Source organism: Mastigoproctus giganteus, chromosome 7, assembly GCF_048544385.1.
Source record: "Mastigoproctus giganteus isolate SK-2022 chromosome 7, ASM4854438v1, whole genome shotgun sequence".
Taxonomy (NCBI): domain Eukaryota; kingdom Metazoa; phylum Arthropoda; class Arachnida; order Uropygi; family Thelyphonidae; genus Mastigoproctus; species Mastigoproctus giganteus.
The window spans coordinates 173,300,109-173,324,521 of NC_143581.1; the positions used below are offsets into that span (position 1 = coordinate 173,300,109).

Sequence of the window (24,413 nt, forward strand, 5' to 3'; positions counted from 1 at the left end):
TTTTTGTTTTTTGAAAATAAAAGGTATAAAACACAGCTTATTTTAAAACTTTTAATATTTTTTTAAAACTTAGAGTTACACCATGCAATAAGCATTGCATTCTGTTAAGAAAGGATGAAATATTGGGATTGTTCAAGCCAAAAAAAATAAAAATAAAACAAAGTAAAGGCACTTGTCGGGTGCCCTGCCATGGTTTTTGCTACAAACGAGGGTGCCACCACTTGGTCTTGCTGTTGATTCACACATGCTCCACTATGGTGACCCTGCTTTACATTTCAACAGGTTTTATTCCTTCCACATTCAAAAATCATATTACAGATTTCATCTTATCTTTTTGCATAATAGAGATGCAATCTGTATCATGAAGTGCATAATAGAGAAGGATAACCCTTGCTTCAAACAAGAAGAAGAAATGAATCACTTATAAGTTTATCAAGTGGAAATCTGCTGTACATCAATGGAAACAGTGAAAGGAGTGAAGGTGGAGTTTGGTTTCTGGTCCATAAAGATTTTAAAAACATTTTGAAATTCAAAAGTACATCACCAACGGTGTCAAGACTAATAGTCAAGGTTTCTAAAGAGGTACAAGCTAAATATTATAATGATTTATGCACGAACATCGAGCCATGATGATGAAGAGGTTGAAGAAATGTACACCGAAATTGAGAGTCTTCTAGATGAGCAGAAAACCCACTACACTATTATTATGGGGGACTTCAATGCTAAGGTTGGAAAAAGGCAAAACAGCAAAGAAAGAGGAACTATAGGAAATTTTGGAATTGGTGAAAGAAAGAAGAGGTGAAAGACTTGTGGAATTTGCAGAATCTCAAGGACTGTCAGTAATGAACATTTTTTTTCAAGAAAAGGGTGAACAGAAAGTGGACATGGAAGAGTCCAAATGGATTAACAACTAATGAAATAGATTTCATCCTCACTAACAGAAGATATATTGTGAATGATGTTACCGTCCTGAATAAGGTAAATGTTGGAAGTGATCACAGAATGGTAAGATGTACACTTAATCATGTCATAGTAACTTTTACATGATAAATTCACATAAAAGTCAAACTTGGAAACAAATGGCCTTCAAAAGATTCATAATAGCACAAATAAACATGCACACATTACTGATAAAAGAGTGAAAAGAAATTGAGGGGTGCTCAAATTTATCCTGGAAACATTTTGCAGAAAAAAAAATATAATTTTCCAGATATTTATAGTTTGGAAAGTAAAAATTAAGGTATAATTATTTTTCACTGGAAGTAGTTCTACAACTATAATTATTTTTGAAGCGTAAATTACACGATAAGTCGTCCATTGGTATTAACATTTTTTGGATGTATTTCATTAATCTACTCATATATAACTAGAAGAGTAAATAAAAATGTTCTTACTTGTGAACTATAAATATTATCCATTGTAGACATGTAAATTTGAATGTACTCCAGTTATCTGCTGGAAAGAATATTTGCTATTCTTTTTTCTTTTGAAATATTACAGAACAAATCATGATGTTGCTTTCACCAGGTATCACAGCATATCAATCTGTATACAGCGCTGTTACTGACTCAACTTGGCACGAGTTCAAGAAAATGGTTGAAAATTATATTTTGAATATTTTGAAGAATTAGAAGACATAGTAAATGGTGTACTAGAAAGAATGTTAGCAGTAGATTCTCAGTACTAATGATACCTTTAGTAGAGTCCAGACAGTAAGCATGGGATGCAATTACTTAATCAGCTATTCTATTTTTAATGTGACATTCTATTTGAGCAAGTAGTTTGATTTCCAAAATAACTACCTATCAATGGAGAAAAAAGGTATTACTAGAATAAACTGGGACATTAGTGATTCACCTGGGGGGATCACAACACTGCGATTTGAGTTTTGTGCTGTGACAAAACTCTAAAATCCCAGGAAAAATTGGGGAAACTGGGATGCCTGGTCACCTTCAAAATGATTTCAGTCTTAGAAAGAAAAGAAGATGGAATAGATTAAAATTTAGCTTCCAATAAAATAAACATAATTGCCATAATGCTCTATTAACAAAATGGTAGGTATACGAGAAATTCAATGCAGTTTATTTATACTTACACCTTCATAAACATTTTTAAAAAAGTTTAATTAAAATATGTTAATTCTGTTTGTTTTGTCTCATTTGTAGATTCATTAGCAAATGCCTAAAACACTTAATAATTTAATCATGTCCATTCATTTTTTCGCATGCATATCTGTAGTTATCCATATACTGTAATTAGCCAAAGTGCCAGAAATTGTGAGCAGCAATGTGTGCTGACTAAAGAAATGAATTTATAGCTTGGTGGATACTCATTAAAATTCTCAGTTCAAGCACAGCCCATATTAATATTCAGTAAAACTTCTTTTTATTGTATATCTAACGGAGAGACAAGATTTCTCAAATATGAGAAGAACTGTCTCTCTCTCCATTAGATCTGACTGACCCCTAAATGCAAAAGAATTGCATATAGTTGCTGGAATGCTTTGATCCATTATCAACGAAAAAAGTGGAGAAGCTAAGTTTAGAATTTCAACATCTGATGGACTATAAAATGGTACTGTAATGGTAATCCACAGCATGCTTCTTGTTGGCTGTACTGAATTAATTGTAGCATTTGAAGCGAAGTTCACATAAGACAGCAAAATTTATCAAAAAGGCCTTGTACATTGAGAATAAGCATATGAAAACATATCTTGCCATTACCGACAAAATGTAAAAGTATAAAATACAGTGTATGGAAGCTTATTAAGAATAGAATTAAAAGTACATACAGATAAATGCTGTAAGTGATAAAAGTACTAAAAGCGATAAAAACAAAATATACTCTGAGATGCTTTAGGAGCTCCGTTATCAAGTTAGAAGAAATGTAGTGTGACATACATCAGTATATTCCACAGGCATAATTAGATAGTATGAATCAGAGCTGTAATACTCAATATGTTCTACGTTGATAATAATATTAGTAAATACGGAAGTGTTCCACGTACTATATTGAGGTAAACTCCTCTTATTAATTTACTAACAGAGGCATAATATATACAGGGTGATCCACTACCAGTGCGACAAACTTGCAGGAGGTGTAGGGGGCACAAAGACGAATCGGAATCACTTAGCATTGCATGGTCCGAAATGCCTTCATCATGCAGTAGAGGACGTTGAACGGGAGGTCGCGTGAACAGCGATCCCGCTGGAAGTCAACATTTGTCCCGAGGCAGTAGGATGGACGAGTATTCAAACGTTGAACTGGCCAACACATGCACCTCTCGTATGGAGCTGCAGACTGTAACAGGCGCGCCGCTCTGCGCTTGTACCAGGAACGTTTCCCGCACAGGCGTGCTCCTCATCATATGATTTTCGCATGTGTGCACAGAAGGTCATGTGAGACTGGTTGTTTCACGAGAGGTATCATAAATCAAGAGTGAACGACGAGGACACCAGACAATTAGGAGAATGTCCTACGTCTTGCAGAAGGCAATCCAAGTAAGAGTACTCGAGCGATAGGCCAACGATTTGCCAAGATAGGCCAAGCATTTGCGTCGCTGGATATAATGTTTTGGTTCCTTGGTGTATGGTTAGTATAATTAGCTTTAACAATATGTCAGTACTTGCCCTTAACAAATGAAAAATAGTGATATTTTCCAAAATTTGCATTTGCATTATCAGCACTGTACACAGAAATATTTTGGGTTAAGGTGAAAAGCCTCAAGCTTTTCTAATAATATTTCAGATTTAGAAATAGCTGTTTCATCAGCCCTTTCAATAATGCCTAACAATTTATTTTCTATACTTTTATTAGGATCAAAATATCTAATGCATATGGGAAAAAGCTTTCTGTTGTCCTTGTTTGAAGCATCTGTAGCAACCCAAATGAACTGACTGCATTTAGTTTGATCATTAAGAATATCCACAGTCTTCTACAATTTTAGGAGCTAGAACATTTTTAATTAATAGTTCTGATTTTGTTCTTCCACAACACAATTTTGTTGCAGTATCATTATGGAATAAGGATGATGCCAGTTTGTTAACATGGTCCAAACTATTATAACTATGATTATATTTGACATTGTATTATATTAACCCGCTCGGCCTCCGTAGCCGAGTGGTTAGGAGTGGGAGTGCAGCAGCACACGCTCCTTGCTGCAATTAAAGATTCTATTAATATTATTAATTATTATTAGACCAGGGTTCAAGCCCCTGACTGCTGAATACAGTCGATCTGCCAACCCGCACTGGACCAGCGTGGCAGATTATGGTCCATTTCCCTCAGCATGAATTGTTGAGGAGGCGTCCATCCTGCAGTGGGCTGATAATGGCTGCACTTTACCCCTTTTTTTTTTTTTTTTTTTTTTTTTTAAATATTAACCCTAGTTCACATGCTGTCATATTTAGCGTCATTTTCTTGGGAGGACTAATGGACTGTGATTCTTTACTCATTCTATTAAAAATTATTCAATGGCAATCTGAAAATAATAATAATAAAAAAAAAAAAATTTAATAGTAGAAGTTTCACAAATATCAAATATTGTCTGTCAGCTTAGCAATGTATTTCAAATGTGGAGAGAATTAAACTAACAGTATATAATAATTTGTTAATCTTACCTCATCAACAAATAATCCAAAGCCCACGTTTCTCCTAGGATCTTTTTTATGTGAACCCCAAACACGAGAGGTATTAGAACCTATAGTACTTAGTACGGTGCTTGGGTTGGAGGTTAAGAAGACGAAAGAAGATATTTGTTGACACTGGACTTGAACTTCTGTAGATTGTAATTTTCAGGAAATACATATGAAGGAAGGTTGTTCCAGAAAATGGCAGTTGAATGAATAAATGAGGAAGATGAAAAGTTGGTTCTGTGGGTTTGAAGTTGGACAGTAAATGGATGTTGGCTGGTGGCGGCACGTGTTCGGACTGTTTTGAAAGAGAGAGCGGGAATTATAGACGCCAGTTCAGAAGAACAGTGCCCATGAAAGTATCTGTAGGAGAGGCATGCAGCAGAAACAGTACGTCTATGAGAAAGCGAGTGGAGAGACTCTGTTAGAGATGAATCATTAATTAACCTAACTGCTCTCTTCTGAATGGAATCAAGAAGCCTGAGAGAAGTTTTGGGGGCACCACCCCAGATGTGGGAACAATATTCCATGACAGGGCGGATTTGCGATTTATACAGAGTGAGCAGCTGTTTGGAAGAAAAGTAACGCCGAGAGCGAAAGAGAAAACCAAGTTTTTTAGATGCAGAGGAAGCAATATTTGTAATGTGCTTGTGCCAAGAGAGATTAGAAGTCAGGGTAATCCCCAAAAGAGATATATCATTTTGCCTAGAAATCGGAGTGTCACTAAAGATAAGCATAGGAGCAGAAGAATCCTTTTTGTGAGATATAAGACAAGACTGAGTTTTAGAAGGGTTGAAATCAACTAAGTTGTCTTTGCCCCACTGGAGAATTACCTGAAGATCGGCATTTAAGGAATTGCTAGCAGATTTTTGCAAAGTTGAAGCTGATTGAGCAGGACAAGGTTTCTCAAAATGGAAAGTTGAATGCAATGTGCTATCATCGGCAAAACTATGGATAGGATTTCCAGTCAATGGAAGAAGGTCGTTGATATACAAAAGGAAAAGAGTGGGGGAAAGAACTGAACCTTGGGGGACACCGGCATTAGTGGGGAAGTTAGAAGACAGAGAGCCATCACCCGCAGTGAGCGATCAGAGAGAAAACTGGATAACCAATTACTAAAAACAGTTGGCAAACCATAAGATGGAAGCTTGTTTAGAAGACCTTTATGCCAAACACGATTTAAAGCCTTTGAGATGTCAAGAGCAACTACTTGTTTCACCGAACCTTTCCATTGAATTAGTCCCTAAATGGATAACATAAGTGGAACGACACTGGTGATCGTTGATCAGACGGAAGGTTTCTAGGTAGTTTAAGAGTTGGCGGTTAATTGATTTCTCCATTATTTTAGAAAGAGTAGAAGTAATTGCAATGGGATGATAATTGGATGGGAGGGATTTGTCACCCTTTTTAGGAACTTGCTGGATATGAGCAAATTTCCAAGCAGAAGGAAAAACACCTTTGGAATAAGAAAGTGAAAAAAGGCAGCAAAGAATAGGAGTAAGTTCAGGAGCACAGGTTTTGAGAACAAGTGGAGAAATACCATCAGGACCTGGAGCTTTCTTAGCATCAAGATTCATCAGAATCCTTCTGATATCCTTTTGATGGAAGACCACAGGAGGCATTGAATGGAGCGTGTTGGGAATGGTGGGAGGTGTTTTACCAAGATCATTAATACATGAGCTTTATCCTTGAAAAATGAAAGCTTTATCCTTGGCTGAAGTGAAAACAGAACCATCTGGTTTGGACAGAAGTGGGAGCAGAGATGGGCAAAAGTTACGGCCAATAGCTTTGGCAAGAGACCAGAATGTTCGGCTATCATTAGGGCAAGAAGCAAGTTTTCTACTCTTAGCCTTTTCAAACTCTAGTTTGGACTGATTAATAACTGCTTTACAATTGTTGCGAGCTTTGATGTAGGCAGAAAATGAAAGTGAAGAATTAGAAACAAGCCAATTACAATATGCAACATTCTTCTCTTGAACAGCCTTAGAACATTTATTGGAAAACCAAGGTTTAGATAAGGGATGAGATTTTAAAGTGGAGTGTGGGATGAAGGATTCCATTCCTGCAAGAATAATTTCACTGACACGATCTGAGCAAACATTGACATAAGTTTTGAAACAGTAACCCGACCAGGGAAAAGAAGAAAAGAAATCTCGCAGGTCATCCCATTTTGCATTCTTGTAATGCTAAACAACACGAGGTTGGGAATAGCCATGAGATAGAGGCTCCATTGGAGAAGAGACAATCCCCAAGTTGTGATCTGAAGTGCCTAAAGGACCTCTCACTTCAACCGTGTACTTAGAAGGGTTGTTTGTGAGAAAATGATCAAGCGTATTGGCTGTATGATTATGATTGTCTGGAATTCTTGTAGGTAAATGAACAATCCGTGCAAGTCATTAGTAATTGCAAAAGCCTCAGTATATCGACCAGCTGAGAGTTGTGAACATTAAAATCACCAAGGAAAATTACCTCACTGTTAGGAAAGTTGGACTGGAGAAAGTCAAGTTGCAACGAGAGGAAGTCAAAGAGCTCCAAGTGATTAGTGGAGTTGGGAGAACGGTAGAGACAACAGATGATTTTGACCCAATGAGGTAGAGAGATTTTAAATCAGAGAAGATCAGAGAGAGGAGATTCCAAATTGCCAAGTCTCTGACAGGGAATATCAGAACGGGCATATGCACAAGTACCACCTTTGAGGCGAAAGTAATCATACAGCGAATAATTTGGGCATCTGAGATGAACAGTAGTTTAATCGACCGATAACTGAGATTCTGTCAGAAAAAGTACATGGGGTTTGGCAGACTGCAAGTGGAAATGGACATCATTGAGATTAGAATTTAGACCACTTATATTTGTGAAATGAATTAGGAAGTGCTTGGGAGGTTTAGATCTTTTCGCAGATAAGCTTGCTCTATTAGTTTGACAATTCATGGTGTATTCAATAGTAAGAAAAAGTGGGTGGGACATACTGTATGAAGTAATGAAATTTTTGGATATGGCGTACACGTGGTAAGAATGTATCCAGATCCTTGACATAACATGGCCTCGACAATGCTCCCCGCATACACACTACTCGGACTCCCTCCAGTCACTATCTGGCAGAGTAGAGGTAGCAAAGTTATACACTAGCTGATCCGGAAGCTTCCTAGAGAGTTACCAATAGGTTCAGTCCGGTGTACTAACTAGCGGTCGGCCTGCGAACACCGTTTTAGAACTGTATCCTCGAAATGTAAGGAATATTGGATCTCGCCACGACGTTCATCATAACCTCAAAAGTCATCAATCATACCGTATGATGGAAGAGATAGGGAGGGGTTGACTCGAACTTAGCTCTAGAGACTAAACATGGGTTCCACCACTTCAAGCCTCCAATAAGGAAAGTGGTGGTATTTCACCGGTTGATGAGAGTCATCTACCACCTAGTACTGCCTGATAACATAGAGGGGCGGAATTCCTCCATGTGGTGTGGTGTGGGTGCCACACCTCGTCCCCTGCTTACGTTGGTTCACACCTGGGTGGTCACCCACCATGTACTTGTGCATGGAGGTTATACCCAGGATTACTAACAGTCCCACCATTGTGAAGGTGCAAGCAGAGGATTTGGCTGACACAGACCGTCCGGACTTTGCCAAAATTGGGTCCACTTGACTTGAGTGTCACCCGAATATCAGTTCCATCAGCATTTTAGACTCCCATGTAGCAAGTACAGCTTGTCTGGCATATCTGAGAGAATGTCTGTGACAACGTCAAGGACCAAATCTTGATCTCAATTTGAAAAAGAAAGAACTGTTAAGAAAAAATAATGCACAAATGTTTTTATATTTAAAAATACCAGTAATAGCACACAATGTACATTTAAATTTCTATAAAGTTCAATATTCCTTACTATAACTTATTAGCAACTTCGCATTTCAGCACGTGATAAACTACATTGCATCCTTCTTGCACACGACGGACAATGAAAGTGCAAGAACAATATGTTCCGGAACTTCTTCCTTCTACCTTTCTCATGGTAGGCAACTGTTCAAAAAACGTTGCCAACAGTTTTTGAATAGTTGCAGCACCATCTGGTGGTTGTGTGTTACTAACACACAACCAACTTTTAACTATATTTACCATGATGTTTAAAACATGATTTTCATCTTAAAAAGGAAGAAACCTACTTGCAGGCAAATTAAAAACATAAACAGTAAAATCAACCAAAAAACAAAGCTTACAGGAAAAACGTAGGACCTGGCAACCCTAGTGAAGGGAAAGAGACCACTGGAAAGTGTAAGTGCTGGCAGTGCTAGGAAACGAAATTAAGATGATTAATAAGTACGAAGCAGGACAAAGTTTATCATCTGTTGCACGGAATTAGGTCTTACTTCAACAGTGAATACTATTTTAAGGGACAGTGCATGTATAAAAGAACATGTTAAAGGATCAGTGCATCTAAAATAAACAGTGATCACAAAACAGTATTCAGGTGATATATCGAAGATGGAAAAGCTATTAATAATATGGTTGGAAAATCACATTCAGAAGCAAGTGCCCCTGAGTTCAATGCTCATTCAAGCAAAAGCAAGAAGTATTTTTGAAGAAGCTCAAGCCAAGTTCGTGGCAAGCAAATTGGTGGTTTAATAGGTTCAAGCACCGCACTGGTTTCCAAAGCATTAAAGTATGTGGTGAAGTTGCCAGTGCTGATTCTGCAGCTGCAGAGAAATTTTGTGATGTGTTGGAAAAAAACCCCCTTCTAAATCCCTACAGCCCTCAATTTCCGCATCGGCATGCTTATCATTTGGAGAGTTAATTCTGTCAATGATGCTCGAAAGGTAAAACTTGCTGAAGTCATGCCTGTCTCCTGTCTTTTTGTAATTTTGTACACTTTAGTCATTTTTCCTGCGCATGAGAAAAAAAAAAATTGAATGAATAATTCTATTTATATGTTTGTTGAAATCTTTTTTTTGCTTCAATCAAATGCAGCATGCATAATTGCGAGTGCTGCATAAGCATTTTGGGAAATTCTGACTTACGTACAGTTCCGTGAACGCAGCCCTTACACAAGTGATTTAAAATTACAGGCGCTCGGGGAGTGCCTGTAATTTTAAATCACTTGGACGTACAACATAGCATTGACTCTCTCCCATTCAGGTACAAATGGCTTTTGAAGTATTACACCCTGTTTGTTTAAAAACGTGACCAGTATTGTCTTGATTGTGGCTTCTATAAACAAACCTTTTTGAGCATTTGTGATGATTTTAAAGTTCTCTGCATGCTCTGACGCTTCATCTCATCTCGGGGTTTGTACTGACACACCCAGCACTCATTTCCACTGACAATTCAGTTGAAGAAATTAGGATTGTCTTGCCAAGTCTAGATGAAATTTTGCATGATGACACTTTACTTTTGCTCATACGTGAGGCTGTGCAGCACAAATTTTGCATATTTAGCCCTAAATCTTCATGCAGAATATGATGAATCATCTCCTTATTTGTATCTAACTCATCAGCCATCGTTCTGTGCATAAAATGACGATCTCTTTCCACAGTTTCCCAGACTTCAAATCTGTCTTCATTTCAAGAGGTTGACAGATGCCCGCTTCTTAGCTCATAAAAAACATCCTCGCATTCATCTTTGAACCACTTATATCATTGAAACACACTAGTATGACTTAACCTTTCATAACATATACAGCAAAAGCTACAGACTAATATACACTATTGCTTTTCTTGCACCAGCCAAAAAATAATACTAAAAAAAAATTGTAAAAAGGTAGATAAGAAAATAGACAAATTTTGCACTTCCATTCTCTTGTAAGTAGGTAACTATCTAGTTGACTTTGAATTTCTTCAAATTATCAAAATTCAGTCCAAAACTAGCGGCCATAAAATTCAGTGAGTTTTATGGCCCCTAGTTTTGGAATTCTTTTTATAACAGTGAAAATTTCCGTTCGTTCATTTCACTAACCCCAGCCTTAAAAACCTCATTCAGGTTCCTTCTAAGGTGCATATTTGCCAAGCTCTGTATCCCACATAAATGAAGTTTTTCCTTGTATGGTTGTCATTTTGCTGATCTTCGATTTATCCGTCTTTGCATATGTTTAAGAAGTTGTCTTTTTTTAGATGAGGTCTCCATACTTGGATGCAACATTCCAAGTGTGGTCTTACAATTGCTGTTATATAATGGGGTTGTGGCCTCCCAATCTGTACAGGATATTGTTCAATAAATCAACAGGACACCATTGGATTTCTTGACCATTTGTTTCCATTACTCAGAAAACTTTATATTTGTCTATCATAACTGCCATATCCCTTTCTTCCTCTACTGTTTTTAATTCAACTTCACCAAGTGTATAAGTTATTTTGGGGTGGATATTCCCCAGGGCTAAGACCTTGCATTTTGTTGCAATAAGCATAACTGCCACTTTTCTGACCAATCTCAAAGCCCGCTAATGTCTGAAGGAGTGCTGCTTGGCATTGATCGTTAACAACTTTCCCAATCTGTACATCATTTGCAAATTTTTGCATCGTAATAGTATTTGCCATGTAGTGCAAGGAAGCCAGTCTTTTGCTTCCCTGGGGGAAAAAAAGTTTCCCTCCCACAGGTATCCAGTTGGCCTTTGAATTTATTCAAACTGTCAGTCTCAGCTACCTGCTAGGGTAACTTGTTCCAGCAATCAGCAGCTCAATGGCTAAAAGAAAACTTCCCACAATCTAAACTAAACCTCAAGCCCTGTAATTTGAATTTGTGACTCCTAATTCTGGAATTCTTTTTAACATTGAGCATTCCATTCTTCATTCATTTTACTAATCCCTCTCAGAGCCTTGTAAACCTCAGTCAGGTCACCTCTGAAGTCTTTGTTACCAAGCTCTATAGCCCACATAATCACAACCTTTCCTAATACAGTTGTCCTTCTACTGATCTCGCCATTTGAGTTGCCCATCTTTGGAACCTGTCAAGAATGACGTTCCTATCTCTACAGGATAACATTCAATAAATCATCGATAGGATACTGTGGGTTTTCCTGGCTGCCTGTTTACACTGCTTAGAAAACTTCATATCTGCCTGTGTTGTAACTCCCAGATTCTTTTCCTCCCCCACTGTTTTTAATTTATTTTGTGGGTTGCTATTCCCCAAGTATAAGACTTTGCATTTAGTAGCATTAAAATATAGCTGCCACTTCTCAGACCATCTTTGAAGTCTGGTCAAGTCATCCTGAAAGAGAGGAGCAATGTGCAGTATTGTTCATTAACAAGTCTGCCAATATTTACATTATCTGCAAATTTTGACAGCACACCTTTTATTCCTTCATCTCTGTTATTTATGAAAATAAGAAACAACAGTGGTCCAAGAAACAATCCTTGAGGATTGTTTCTTGGACACTGCTTAGAAAACTTCATATCTGCCTGTGTTGTAACTCCCAGATTCTTTTCCTTCCCCACTGTTTTTAATTTATTTTGTGGGTTGCTATTCCCCAAGTATAAGACTTTGCATTTAGTAGCATACTGTGGAGTATCCAGTAATCTGAGAGTATCCAGTAATCCAACTTTTTCAAGCTTATACAATAACCTCATGAGAGACTGAGTCAAATGCCTTGCTAACATCCAAATAAACTATGTAAAAATTGTTCCCTAAATCCAGCTCATGAGTAACTGTGTCAAAATAGCCTATTAAGTTAGTTAAATATGATTTTCCCTTGAAGCCACATTATTATTAATAGCCATATGGTGCAAGGATGCCCGAGGCTTATGCTGCACCAGCCAAAAAAAATTTCCAGCCAAAAAGTTACCATGAGAGAGAGAGAGAGAGAGAGAGAGAGAGAGAGAGAAAAAGGAATCACCAAGAAAGAGAAGAATGATGATATACAGCTCAGGACCCGTGGTGTGCCAAGCCCATACTCACCAGATGTGAGCCCCTGATGTTGTGTGCCCTTCAGGATGCCATATCTATCTAAATGTCCCTAGATTGCACCCTTAATCATTACCTCTAAGATTTTTCCTATGTCTGTAGTTACCAACTTCACTCCTAGAACTGCTTTTATGTATTGGCGATACATCTGCACTTCTCCAATCCAGAGGAATCTCCTCTGAGTGCAAAGATACTCTGATAATTAATCTCAATGGTTCAATACTCTCCCTTGCATTCTCCCTCCAAGCTACAGGATATATACTACTCCAGGAGCCTTACTTGCCTTTAGGCTGAAAAGTTTTTCTAATACACAATCATCTGTAATTATGACATCACTAATTTCATATGGCTCCACCTCACTTGCACAATCTCTTCTCAGCATGAAGGGTCTTCCATCAGTAAAGACAGATGCAAAGTACCTGTTTAATTCATCCACAACATCAGCTGCATTATCTAAGACTTTCCCACATCCAGTGCACAAGGGACTGATCTGATTAGCTTTCTTCTCCATTGTATTCACATACTTGAAAAATTCCTAGTCTTTGCTCTCTTTGTCAATGCTTTCTCATATGCAGCCTTGGCCTTCCTGACCTTATTTATGGTACTATTACAGATCAACTTGTACCTGTTGTAGGTTTCAGTACTTTTCATAGATCTGTAACTGTCCCATGCTATCTTTTTCTGCTGTGATTGACCTGCTAGTTCTGCAGTCATCCATTTCGGCATGCCCTCTATCCCTTCAATGTCATTTATGAAAATCAGAAACAAGAGTGGACAAAGACATGATCTTTGGGGAACTCACTTCCAACATTATACCAATTTGAAGAATATTCATTAACTACAACCCTCTGCCTTCTGCCCTGCAGTCACACTGTGATCCATTATAGAATCTTGCCCATGATCCTGGCATGTTCCAGTTTCTACAGTAACATCTGATGATGGAATGGGTCAGATGCCTTGCAAAAATCTAAATAAACTAAATTGAACTAACTATGTTAACTAAATGTGATTTTCCTTTGACAAAACAATGTTATGCATCCTTCAGAATGTCATCGCTATCTAAATGTCCCTAGATTAAACTCTTAATCATTGCCTCCAAGATTTTCTCTACCACAAGCATCCAGTTACATTTATTTCTAAGGTAAGCACCTGTTCATTCTGTAACTCAAATTCATGTAGTAATGTGCCAAATTTTAATTTGAGATTGGTATACTTCTTACCTTGGTTGCTATGAAAATAATTGTCAGTTGAGCTTGGTTTGTTTACTAGACAGACTTTGAATACATGCCAACAGGCTATACATGCAACAAACTTGTGACTTACACTGGTGCCTGCACACATTTCTGCCTGAGTAATGATATCCTTCGATGATGTATTGAACATGGATCATGTAACAATCATTATTTAGGTAAAATTTGAAGTGAAAAAAAAATAACAAAACTTAAATTTGCAATATATTATATAATATCAATTAATGAAGTATTGCATAAATTAAACTATTACCAAAACTTTATGCACTGATGAGTTTAAAATTAAGCTACTGGAGTTGCCGAAAGGAATATAACTTAGTAGAAAAGTGAAGAATTAACTTTACAAATTTTTGCAAAAATTAGTAAAGTTAATCATTATGATGAGTACAAAATTATCAAAATATTTGCAGAAGATAAATTTAAACAAATTTTAAACAAAAAATTTGTCTACTATACTACTGATTTTACTTCCCTTCAGTTAATCTGTGGGAGCCAGCTTAAAATGTGTCTGCTCTCTTCATCTGCCTACTGCAAACAATATCACAAGGTTTCTCCAACATTATAATTAAATTAACTTTACAGCATAGATATTGTGCTCAAGGAAAATATCAAATTAAAGCTATTTACTAATAAAGGTTTCCTTATATTGCAAATAATTTCTATGTCAACTAACTGAAATATAGCTTTATATGAATCTTAAATATACACATCAGAAAATGAATGCTGAATAATTATAATTAACTGCATGTTGCTTTTTGTGCATAAACCATTTGAAGTGTTTTTTATTCCTCACTGAATAACTTATTTAAATATTACTGAAAATACCAGTAAGTTTTTTATTTGTGAAGTATATTCTGTTTTCTTATTTGTAAGATACCTGAATCTGCGGTTGTAATGCCCGATGATGCAGTGACATCATTAGATGTTCAGTTTGGAGCTTTACAGTTTGGGACAGATTCTTCCACTTTTGACTTTGCTGCAGCTGAGACATCCTATCAGGAAATGGGAACTAGGTACGATTTGTTAAATGGAGAAATATATGTTGTTTCAGTAGTTTAAAGTATTTGTATAATTTATATACTGTCTCTTGCGGATAGAATTCATTTGAAGAATTACACTTCTACATGTTGTTCACTTGTGGTCTGGTTTAACCTGACCGCAAGCAAATATGTCAACATTTGCAGAGTTTATTTCCCCTTATTTCTGATCACTCTTTTTATCCTCTAAAACTGTTTTTCACTGAGCTGTAATTCATGTTAACTTTCAAGAGAAGTTTTTTTAGTGTTTCTGTATTAAAACTTCAAGAAATCTCCACCATTCAAATCAAAATTTAAAACACCTAGGAAATATTCAAATATTAGTGTCATGCCCAAGAATGATCAGAGGCCATTATTTATATAAACATGCATGCCATTGTTTATTCATAATACCAGAGGATTGGAGAGAAATAATACGAAACAGCAGGAAGAAGCTGTCATCAGTTGCTTTTCCAATATGTTCAAGAAATCAGAGTATCAGCACTTAAGTTTTATATATCTCTACAAAGCCAATAAAAGTATTAAAAGTCACAAAGGAATGGGCACTGTTTCTTTACCACTGAATATTTTGGATCTTGGTATTTGTAACACAAAGTCAATGTTTTTTTAACAGACCCTTAAAAAAAAAATGAAAAAACACATTCATTTATTGTAATCTTCCAGTCAACATTTATTATCTGCAACAATAAACAAATATCCTGTGTTTAAAATAAGGAAAACCAGAACATTTGTGCATTATGTTTTAAGCAGCAATTCCAGGGAGAATTATTCAAGTGACTCAGATAATTCTTCTCCTGAACCCTTCAATTGATTTATTTTCCTTGTGCACTTTTATAAGGCATGAAATGTATATTAAAAGTTACATTTTATTAGTAATGCATTTATCTCTAACAAAATGTCAAACTGCCCCCACTTCTTCTGCCTTTGCATATTGTTTTGCGTTCAACTTCCTTTTTTTAAAATACTCTTGTTCCCTTAACATCAGTGCTGTCCATCTTTCAACCACTGAGAGACAGTATTGTCTTTGCCTTTGATATCTATTTATGGGCTGCATTATGGGGGGGGGGGTGGAATCCACAGTATGCCAATCCAAATAACTCCCTTTCCATGATTAGATCAATGAAACACAAGCACACAAATAAGAATTAGACTCAAAGTTCAAAATCAATTATTTGAATTTAATATATCATAATATTACTTACTAAGTTTGAATAATTTAATGAATGTGCTTCTGCTAAAAAATTAAATACTGGGTTTCATCTGAAAACAATTGAAAAATTACATGCAATATTTAGTAAGCACTTATAGAGTTTTCAACAGGATTTGCTGCCTTTTATAAAGAAGAGAAAGTATTAGCATATTTCATGGGCACAAAACAAGCTGGAAGGCTACATTTCAGTGTGTTTGTGTGCATGCTAACAGGAGAGATTGCTTATACAGGGATGGGATACACTTAAATAGAAAGGGTGCAACAAGAATATTTGCTGATGCTATCGAGACTGTGTTAGGTGGGTCTGAAACAGCTAGCTGGGGGGGGGGGATTTAGAGACTAAAAGATTAACAGTAGTTGAAGGCAGAGGGAAAAAAGTGATTCCTGCTCTGCTTCTATTGGAATGAGCAGCAGCCTAGAGAGCAAGAGCTGCTGGGAGTCATCGTGGAACAAGTAAATACATGGGCTGTGTTAGAGTAACTAAGAGTAAGAACAGGTGCATGCATACTTGCATGTACACCAATGCTAGAAGTGTAGTAAATAAATTTGATGAATTTGAAGTGCTAATCAAGACATCAGAGGCACATATTGTTCGGATATCAGAGACATGGTGTGACACAGATATAAGCATTGCAGAATTGGAATTTCGGGAATACAATGTGTCTAAGGAAGTGCATTCAATTGATATGGGTGGACAGTACAATGTTGAGTAAGTTTGGTGTGACGTAAGCACTGGGAAAAGGAAAATGAGGGTAGGAGTGTGTTATATAGGCTGATGAGTACAATGAACAATTGTGCAGAGAAATAGTGGGTCAGTAAATCAGAATGTCTTGGAATGGGGGATTTTAAATTTCCAAATATTGACTGGAACTTGTGCTTGCATGCTAGCAAGACTTCTTGATTTATTGGAGGATTGTTTTCTACAGCAACATTTTCGATGGGCAATCAGAGTGAGTAATACTCTTGATCTGATTATCAGCAGTGATTATTCATGCATTAAGAATTTGCAGATAAAGGAACCACTAGGTGACAGTGATCACAGTTTACTGATGTGGGATTTACTTAAAGATGTAACTATCATCAAGGGTAAAGAGAAGGGTTTTTGTTTTCGTCAAGGTGACTACAGTGGTCTCAGACAGTTTTTTTAAAATTCTATACAGTAGATCAAATGATGACGTTTAAAACAGTGAATTCTAAATGGGAAGCCTTCAAGGAATTAATCTTGGAAGCTGCTAGGCTTTTCATACTAACTAAGAAATACTGTTCAAAATTTAGACCTAAATGGATGCCAGATGAACCAATGAGGCTTGTGGCAGAGAAGAAAAATGTGTGGAGTGCATATAAATTATCGGGTGACACAGAAGCCTATGGCAGATATAAGCTAATCTGTAATCTAGTCAGAAAGGTTAGGCAAACAAAGGCTAATTCCGAGAGATCCCTTGGTAAAAGATGCTAAGCAAAAAAAAAAAAACAGACTTTTTTACTTATGTAAACTCTAGAAGGAAGGAGAGGAATCAGATTGGTCCAAATGATGTTGGTGGTTCGAATGTTGATGATCCTGCTCAAATAGCTGATAAACTGCATCTACATTCACACATGCGGAATTCTGTAAGGATGGGGAGGACAGACGTTTACTAAATTCTAAACAGGAATATAAATGATTTTGTAATAACGGAGAGCAAAGTGGAGGAGAAATTGTTGAAACTAAACATAAAAAAAAAGGCGCCTGAGGTAGTAGTTGTAGGCGGATGGAATCTATCCAATTACATTGAAGGAGGCAGTGAGAGAAGTTAGCAAACCATTAGCCATAATTATGAGAGCTTCCTTAGATTCAGGGGAGGCCCACATGAACTGGAGATGTGCAAATGTATCCACAATTCAGAAAGGGGGTTCAGTGGGTGACACAAATAATTATAGACCTGTTAGTTTAACTTCTGTTCTTTGGGAAATAATAGCGTTACTGGTTAAAGAAGTGATACAAGATCACCTATAAAAGACTGTAGTAATAATTCAGACACAGCATGGGTTTGCTAAGGGGAAGTCTTGTCTGACCAATTTGATTAGATACTATGATGTGGTAAGGTGCCTCCATAGCCAGGTGGCAGGAGCAGCAGTGCATAGCACACGCTTCTTGATTAGACCGGGGTTCGAGCCCGTGACCACCAAATACGGAGGATGCAGAAAGGTCAGGGAATGATCACCGCATATCCCCATAGCAATATGGCCTTAGTTGCTAATGCTCCAAATAACAAACAAACTATGATGTGGTCACAAAGGAACTGGAGCAAAAAATAATTTTGATGTCATATATGTGGATTTCAGGTAAGCTTTTGATACTGTTGCACATGGAAGACTGCTTTATAAATTGGAGCAGTATGGCATTAAGGGCATGTTGCTGTACTTGATAACGGGATGGTTGAGTGGGAGACAGCAGAGAGTGGTAATAAATGGACACTGCTCTACGTGAACTAATGTTATTAGTGGAATCTCCCAGGGTTTTGTGCTGGGCGTATTGTTGTTTTTTGTATTTCTCAGTGATATTGATGAAGGTATATCAGACAACATTCAAATTTGCAGGTGATACAAAGGTTGGCAGGGTTGTTAATGACAGTAAATACAGTATGCTATTGCAACAGGATCCAGAAAAGTTAGGCAGATGGGCTGAGAAGTGGAAATTAAAGTTTTAACATTGACAAATGCAAAGTACTACATAGAGGTAGCAGTTACCTAAGCGAAACGTATCAACTGTTTGCTACACTCAGGGAGTTGGAGCATGAAAAAGACCTGGGGGTAATTGTGCAGTCAGATATGAAGTTCTCTCTGAGCAGTGCAGATGGGCTGCTAGAGCGGGTCATGGAGTTTTGTCAATGATATATATATAGGGATTTTGGTAGCAGAGACAAGGAGATGATTATCCCCTTGTATAATAAGGCATTGGTCACGCAACACCTTGAGTACGGTGCCTCCGTAGCCAGGTGGGAAGGAGCAGCAGTGCGTAGCACACGCTTCTTGATTAGACCGGGGTTTGAGCCCGTCACCACCAAATACAGAGAATATCAGAAAGGTCAGGGAATGACCACCACATATTCCCGGAGCAATATGGCCTCAGTTGCTAATGCTCCTAAAAAGCTAACAACATAACATAATATAACATAACACCTTGAGTACTGTGTGCAGGTCTGCAGGCCCCATTTTAGGAAGAATCTAGAGTTGCTAGAATGAGTACAGAGAAGGGCAACAAGATTGGTGAGAGGAACAGAGGGGTGATCTTATCAAGAGAGGCTTAAGTTCCGCAAGTTGCAGCATCCTGAAACTATGCACCTGTGAGGTGATCTGATCAAGGTGTATAAGGCCTTGAATGGCATTGAGCAGGCTCAATGCTGACGGAATACTTCCACTTGCTCAGTTAGGGTGACCATATTTTTTTTTAGAGAAACTAGGACATTCCCGTTTTTAAAAAGAGGACAAAACTAGGACATTTTAAACTTTTTATTAACAAAAAATTATGAACATTATATGCTTTATTGATAAAATAGAAATTTCTTCTGATAAAATAAAACAGACATTCTTTTAAAAATACAACAGATATTCTTTTAAAAATACTTAATACTTTTAAAAAATTAATATTTTCTAAGATTTTTGGCTGTTTAGTTATTTGATCTTAAAATTCTTGGCATTTCTTTTTCATATTATGTGTAGTAAACAATAAGCCTTTATTTACTTCAAACTGTAACAGGTTTCTTCCCTTTTGGTCATTGAATGTTCATCAATGAAGACCGAATATAGAAGGAATAAATACTATAATTTTTAATAATTCAGAACTTAATTCTAAAGTTTGACAAAAAAACACATTCCTTATGCAGTAGTTCATCAATTTCTTATTTTTTCCATGAATTTTATACCATGAAATTAACTGAACAGCCTTGAAGAATGGATAGGGTGACTATATATTTTTTATGAAAACTAGGATAGCAGAGGAAGAAATTAATTTTAGGAAGAATACAAAAATAGGACTATAAATTTTTTTATTGCAAAAGATAACAAACAGAAAATAGTGGCAAAATAAAATACATCTTGTTGACATAAAAATTAAATAGTTATTCTTTTAAAAAAACATTTAATAATTCATCGAAATTAATATTTACTTGAAGATAATTTCTGCTAAAACTTTTGGTTCATTAATTATGTGGTTGTAAAATTTTTCATATGTCATTTGCATATTATATATAGTAAATAATATTCCTTTAATAGCCAATATTCCTTCAATAGCCATTCCTTCAGTAGGAAAGAAACCAATTTTTAATTGGTTTCTTTCCTTTGTCCACTGACTATTTATCAATGAAAATACACGTTCAACATTTGCATTGTTGCCAAATACACAAAAGATGAATTGTACAATTTTTAGTAACTCTGAAGTTAATTCAAAAGTTTTACATTGTTTAAAAAACATCACCCATTTCTCATTTGCAGTTAATGTATTCCATTTCTCATTTTCTTGTTGTTTCCAAGAATAACTTTAAACGATGCCATTGATCAAACAGTTTTACATCATCGACTGTGACTCTCTTCTCACAAAGATATTCTAAGCAGGAATGAACATTGTCCCAAGAAGGAATTTCTGCCAGATCGATCCATTCTAAGATTTGAAACTCATCTAATTGTTTTAACCATGATTCAATATATTTTAAAGTACGGCCATACAAATTCTCGATTTGAACTCTAAACCATGTGACTTCATTTTCCTTACCCTTTTCTGTTGCAATTTTTAGTATTGAGCGCACTTTTAACGGAAGAAATTTATTGGTTTTTCCTCTCCTTGAGCAAATGAAAAACAGTCTTAAGGATTTTCCACACTTCAATTATTGAAATAGTCTCTTTCAATATGTGTTATATTTTCTTGAAAGACTGACATGAATGAATGAGCGAATGAAACGTATGCCTCATTCATATCATCTTCAAAAAATGCTTGCAATATTGCTGGTGAATCTTCCAGCGACAGAAAATAGGATTTAAACCCTTCATAAAGTTCTAAAATGCGATTTATGGCTGTAAAGAGAAAACCATCACGTTTTGGTATATAGTATAAAGGTTGCTTATACTCTCTCTACAAAATTGCAAAAGTCCTTTAGTGATTCAACTCTCACAGTATAAATAGAGAAATGATTGTAGATTACCCTAACTAGCATTTCTATATTGACTGGTAGCCCATCAAAACTATAACACACAGTATTATTTAAAACGTGTGCTGGACAACCGATTCCAATTAATTTATCATTAAGCGTTTCTTTTAGTTTAAAATTCACGTTATTTCTTCCGGCTCTTTTGACACCACCGAAGTTAGTACAGTGAACCCCCGCTATTCGCGGTATCTGTATTCGCGGTTTCGCGTATTCGCGATCGCCGATTTACTATAAAATGAAACCTAAAAAATGTGAATTTTAAAGCGCCGTGAATATTTTCCGCCATAAAAAAAACATGGGCGTGGCTAAAATTATCTTTCCCGGTCAAAACAGCGCTCAGTGGGTGAGGGGAGAGGGGTGACAAAATCGCGAGCGTGAATGTTTCTCGCTAATCCTTGTTCAATGTGTTATGCGCTTGTTATGGAAGGTTTCGTCGTTTGCTTTTAATTTATATGCTTATAAATTGAATAAATTTATCAATTTATAAATTGATATGCTTACAAAAATGATAAATCTACCGTTTTGCAGTGTAAAACAGACTTTTTCGAGTGTGTTAACGGAAGAAAGTGACTTTATTGTGGACAAGTTCTTTCTAACCCGTACAAAAATATGGCTACGAATAACAAGAGAAATGTGAAAATATCAAATAAGGTGATGACATTAGCGAATAAAATTGAGTTATTAGATAAAATTTCTAATGGTGAAAGTGACTCCTCAGTGGCAAAACATTATAAAATCAATGAGTCAACGGTACGATCAATCAAGAAATCGGAAGAAAATATCCGCCGTAGTGTCCGTGAAAACGCGCTAATTGCTTCAAAAATTTGCTCTGTAACTCGTGATGTTAAATTAGAAAAAATGGAAAAAGCTTTAAATCTGTGGATAGAAGACCGAACTCAAAATAAAATTCCGTTAAATTCGCTCATCATTCGTGAAAACGCAAAACTCCTTATCAACGCTTTAGCGAAACTGGTTATAGCACTGGCGGGATAGGTTTTTTAGCTAGCAAAGACGCTGGTTTGAAAGATTTGTTTGAAATTTCTAATAAATATTACATTTAATATTAAATTGTTTCTTATTTTCATTTCGATGCCATATGCTTGCATTTCACTATGTACTGTCTATGTATATAGTCATATTATGAAGGTACATATAATACATAGACAAAATTTTAGACTAGTTTTTCTTATATATTTCATACTTTGGAACGGAACCCCTTTATTACTATGGAATACTGAGTAATATTCCATAATAATGAAAACGCGAATACTGAGCCATAACTCAGTATTTGCGTTTTCGGTATTCGCGGCATTTCTCAGGAACGTAACCCCCGCGAATAGCGGGGGTTTACTGTATTACAGTTATCACCAGAAAAAAGAGATACATTTAGTTATGTTCTTTTTGGTTAAAACATCACATATCATATTTGCAATCGTGTGTGGTTGCTCATTGGGTTGATTAATTATATCTAATAATTTACATTTAGTTCCACCGTTTTGATAGTCAAAGTACTAAATCAAAAATTGAGAATATTTTCAGCGAACCATGATTGCTAGCATCTGTTGAAATGCTTATATATGGCATGTTCTTTAAATCATTCAATACAAGATCAATTGTATGTGGTCCAAAAATATTATTTATGATTGCCTCAGCCTTAGTCCTGCCACACAACATTTTGACAAATATGTGAATCAGGAAACATTCTTTTCATTAGCAGAATCCAATAATCCAGCGAGCGGTATGATTGGTGATGCATTACTGTACGATATGCTGCCAAGCCTTCAGAAGCTCGGATGAGTTTAAGATCCTTTTTAGGTACAATAAATTTTTCCAAAACATTTGATGAAGCCGATGCACATCTGGTGTTACGCTTATGTTTTTCAGTGTTCAGATGTTCTTTCAAATCAAGTTTTCCTTTATTTGCAACAGAAATAACACTATTGCAAATGATGCAGATTACATCATGTTTAGTTTTACCTTTCTTGAATGAAGGATGTTCTTGAAGCATTTCATTAGTTACTATGCACTTCCTTTTTCCCATGTTTTTGCAGCAATACTGCATACCATACATTGCTTTCTTTTGAAAAACAGTAGCAACTACTTGCCAGGGACAAAAACAAAATGATACTTTGATATTTTCGATGTTTTTGCTGTGATAGTGCATACTGTGGCACTTTTCTGTTATAGCCACCATAACTTTTGCGCTATCTATTGGCGGCCGCGTAGGCTATAACGCTCTCCATTGACGTAGATGTGACAGCACGTGTGGCCTGTAATATTTAATGAAAATCTGATGATAACTCAGCAGTCATGGTGGATATAACAGAAAAGTACCCATACTGTATGTACCATGATTTGTTTGGGTTATCACTTACATTCTTATAAGTGATGCTTAAATGAATACAGAGGGTGTAAAAATTTAAAGTGAATGTAAATCTCGAGTTGTAAATAGAAAAACTAAGACAAACGAGGACAAATTTTAAAAACCCACGAGGACGTCCGAGGACACCGTAAAAAAAGAGGACATGTCCTCGGAAGCCCGGACGTATGGTCACACTATGCTCAATGGAAGTATTCCTCAGGTTCTTAATGAAATACTTCCATTAAGAACTCGAGGGGGCATAGATTCAAATTGAGAAAACACAACTGTAGAATAGATGTGCAGAAGTTTACCTTTAGCCAATGGAACAGACTTCCATCTGTTGTTGTGGAAGTTGATAGCTTAAATATATTTAAGGCTGAACCAGACAAACACTGGGAGTGACTGGATGGGTGAAATGGGAATAGGTGTTTTTTTTTTTTTTTTTGCTGATGCTGCTTTCTTGCATCATATGCCTCTACTAATGTAGTCTGTGGGCTGTCAGTTGGAAAACCCTGATCTTGATGTAAATTTCAGGTCAGTTCTCCCTTTTCACAGTCTAGTTCTGATGTTCCTTAGACATTTAGAGATGCTGCTCTTTTATATGGTAATTTCTTAAGATTAAATGCACAAGGCATAATACATTATGGGTAAAATTAACTATATGATATCGGTATAAATTCACCATAGTTTACCCATAAATTTAACTACATAAGTAGCGTAGTCTACATACTAGTTAAATTTATGGGTAAAATATGGTGTATTTACACCGATATTATATAGTTATATGGTAATATAACAGAACAGCATCAGTATTATATTTCAGTCTTCAGTTATTGGGATATACTCTGTAGTA

At 36.3% G+C, this 24,413-nt stretch overlaps 1 protein-coding gene across 6 annotated transcripts in view; it reads left to right on the forward strand.

Moving 5' to 3' along the window:
* Nucleotides 1–24,413, forward strand: part of lig (ubiquitin-associated protein-like lingerer) — a 574,370-nt gene that overhangs the window by 225,758 nt on the left and 324,199 nt on the right. For all 6 annotated transcript variants that reach the window (XM_090377982.1, XM_090377983.1, XM_090377981.1 and 3 more), the window contains exon 12: nt 14,645–14,784. In XM_090377982.1, coding sequence (XP_090234108.1) covers nt 14,645–14,784 — 140 coding nt within the window. The remainder of the gene's footprint in view (nt 1–14,644; nt 14,785–24,413) is intronic.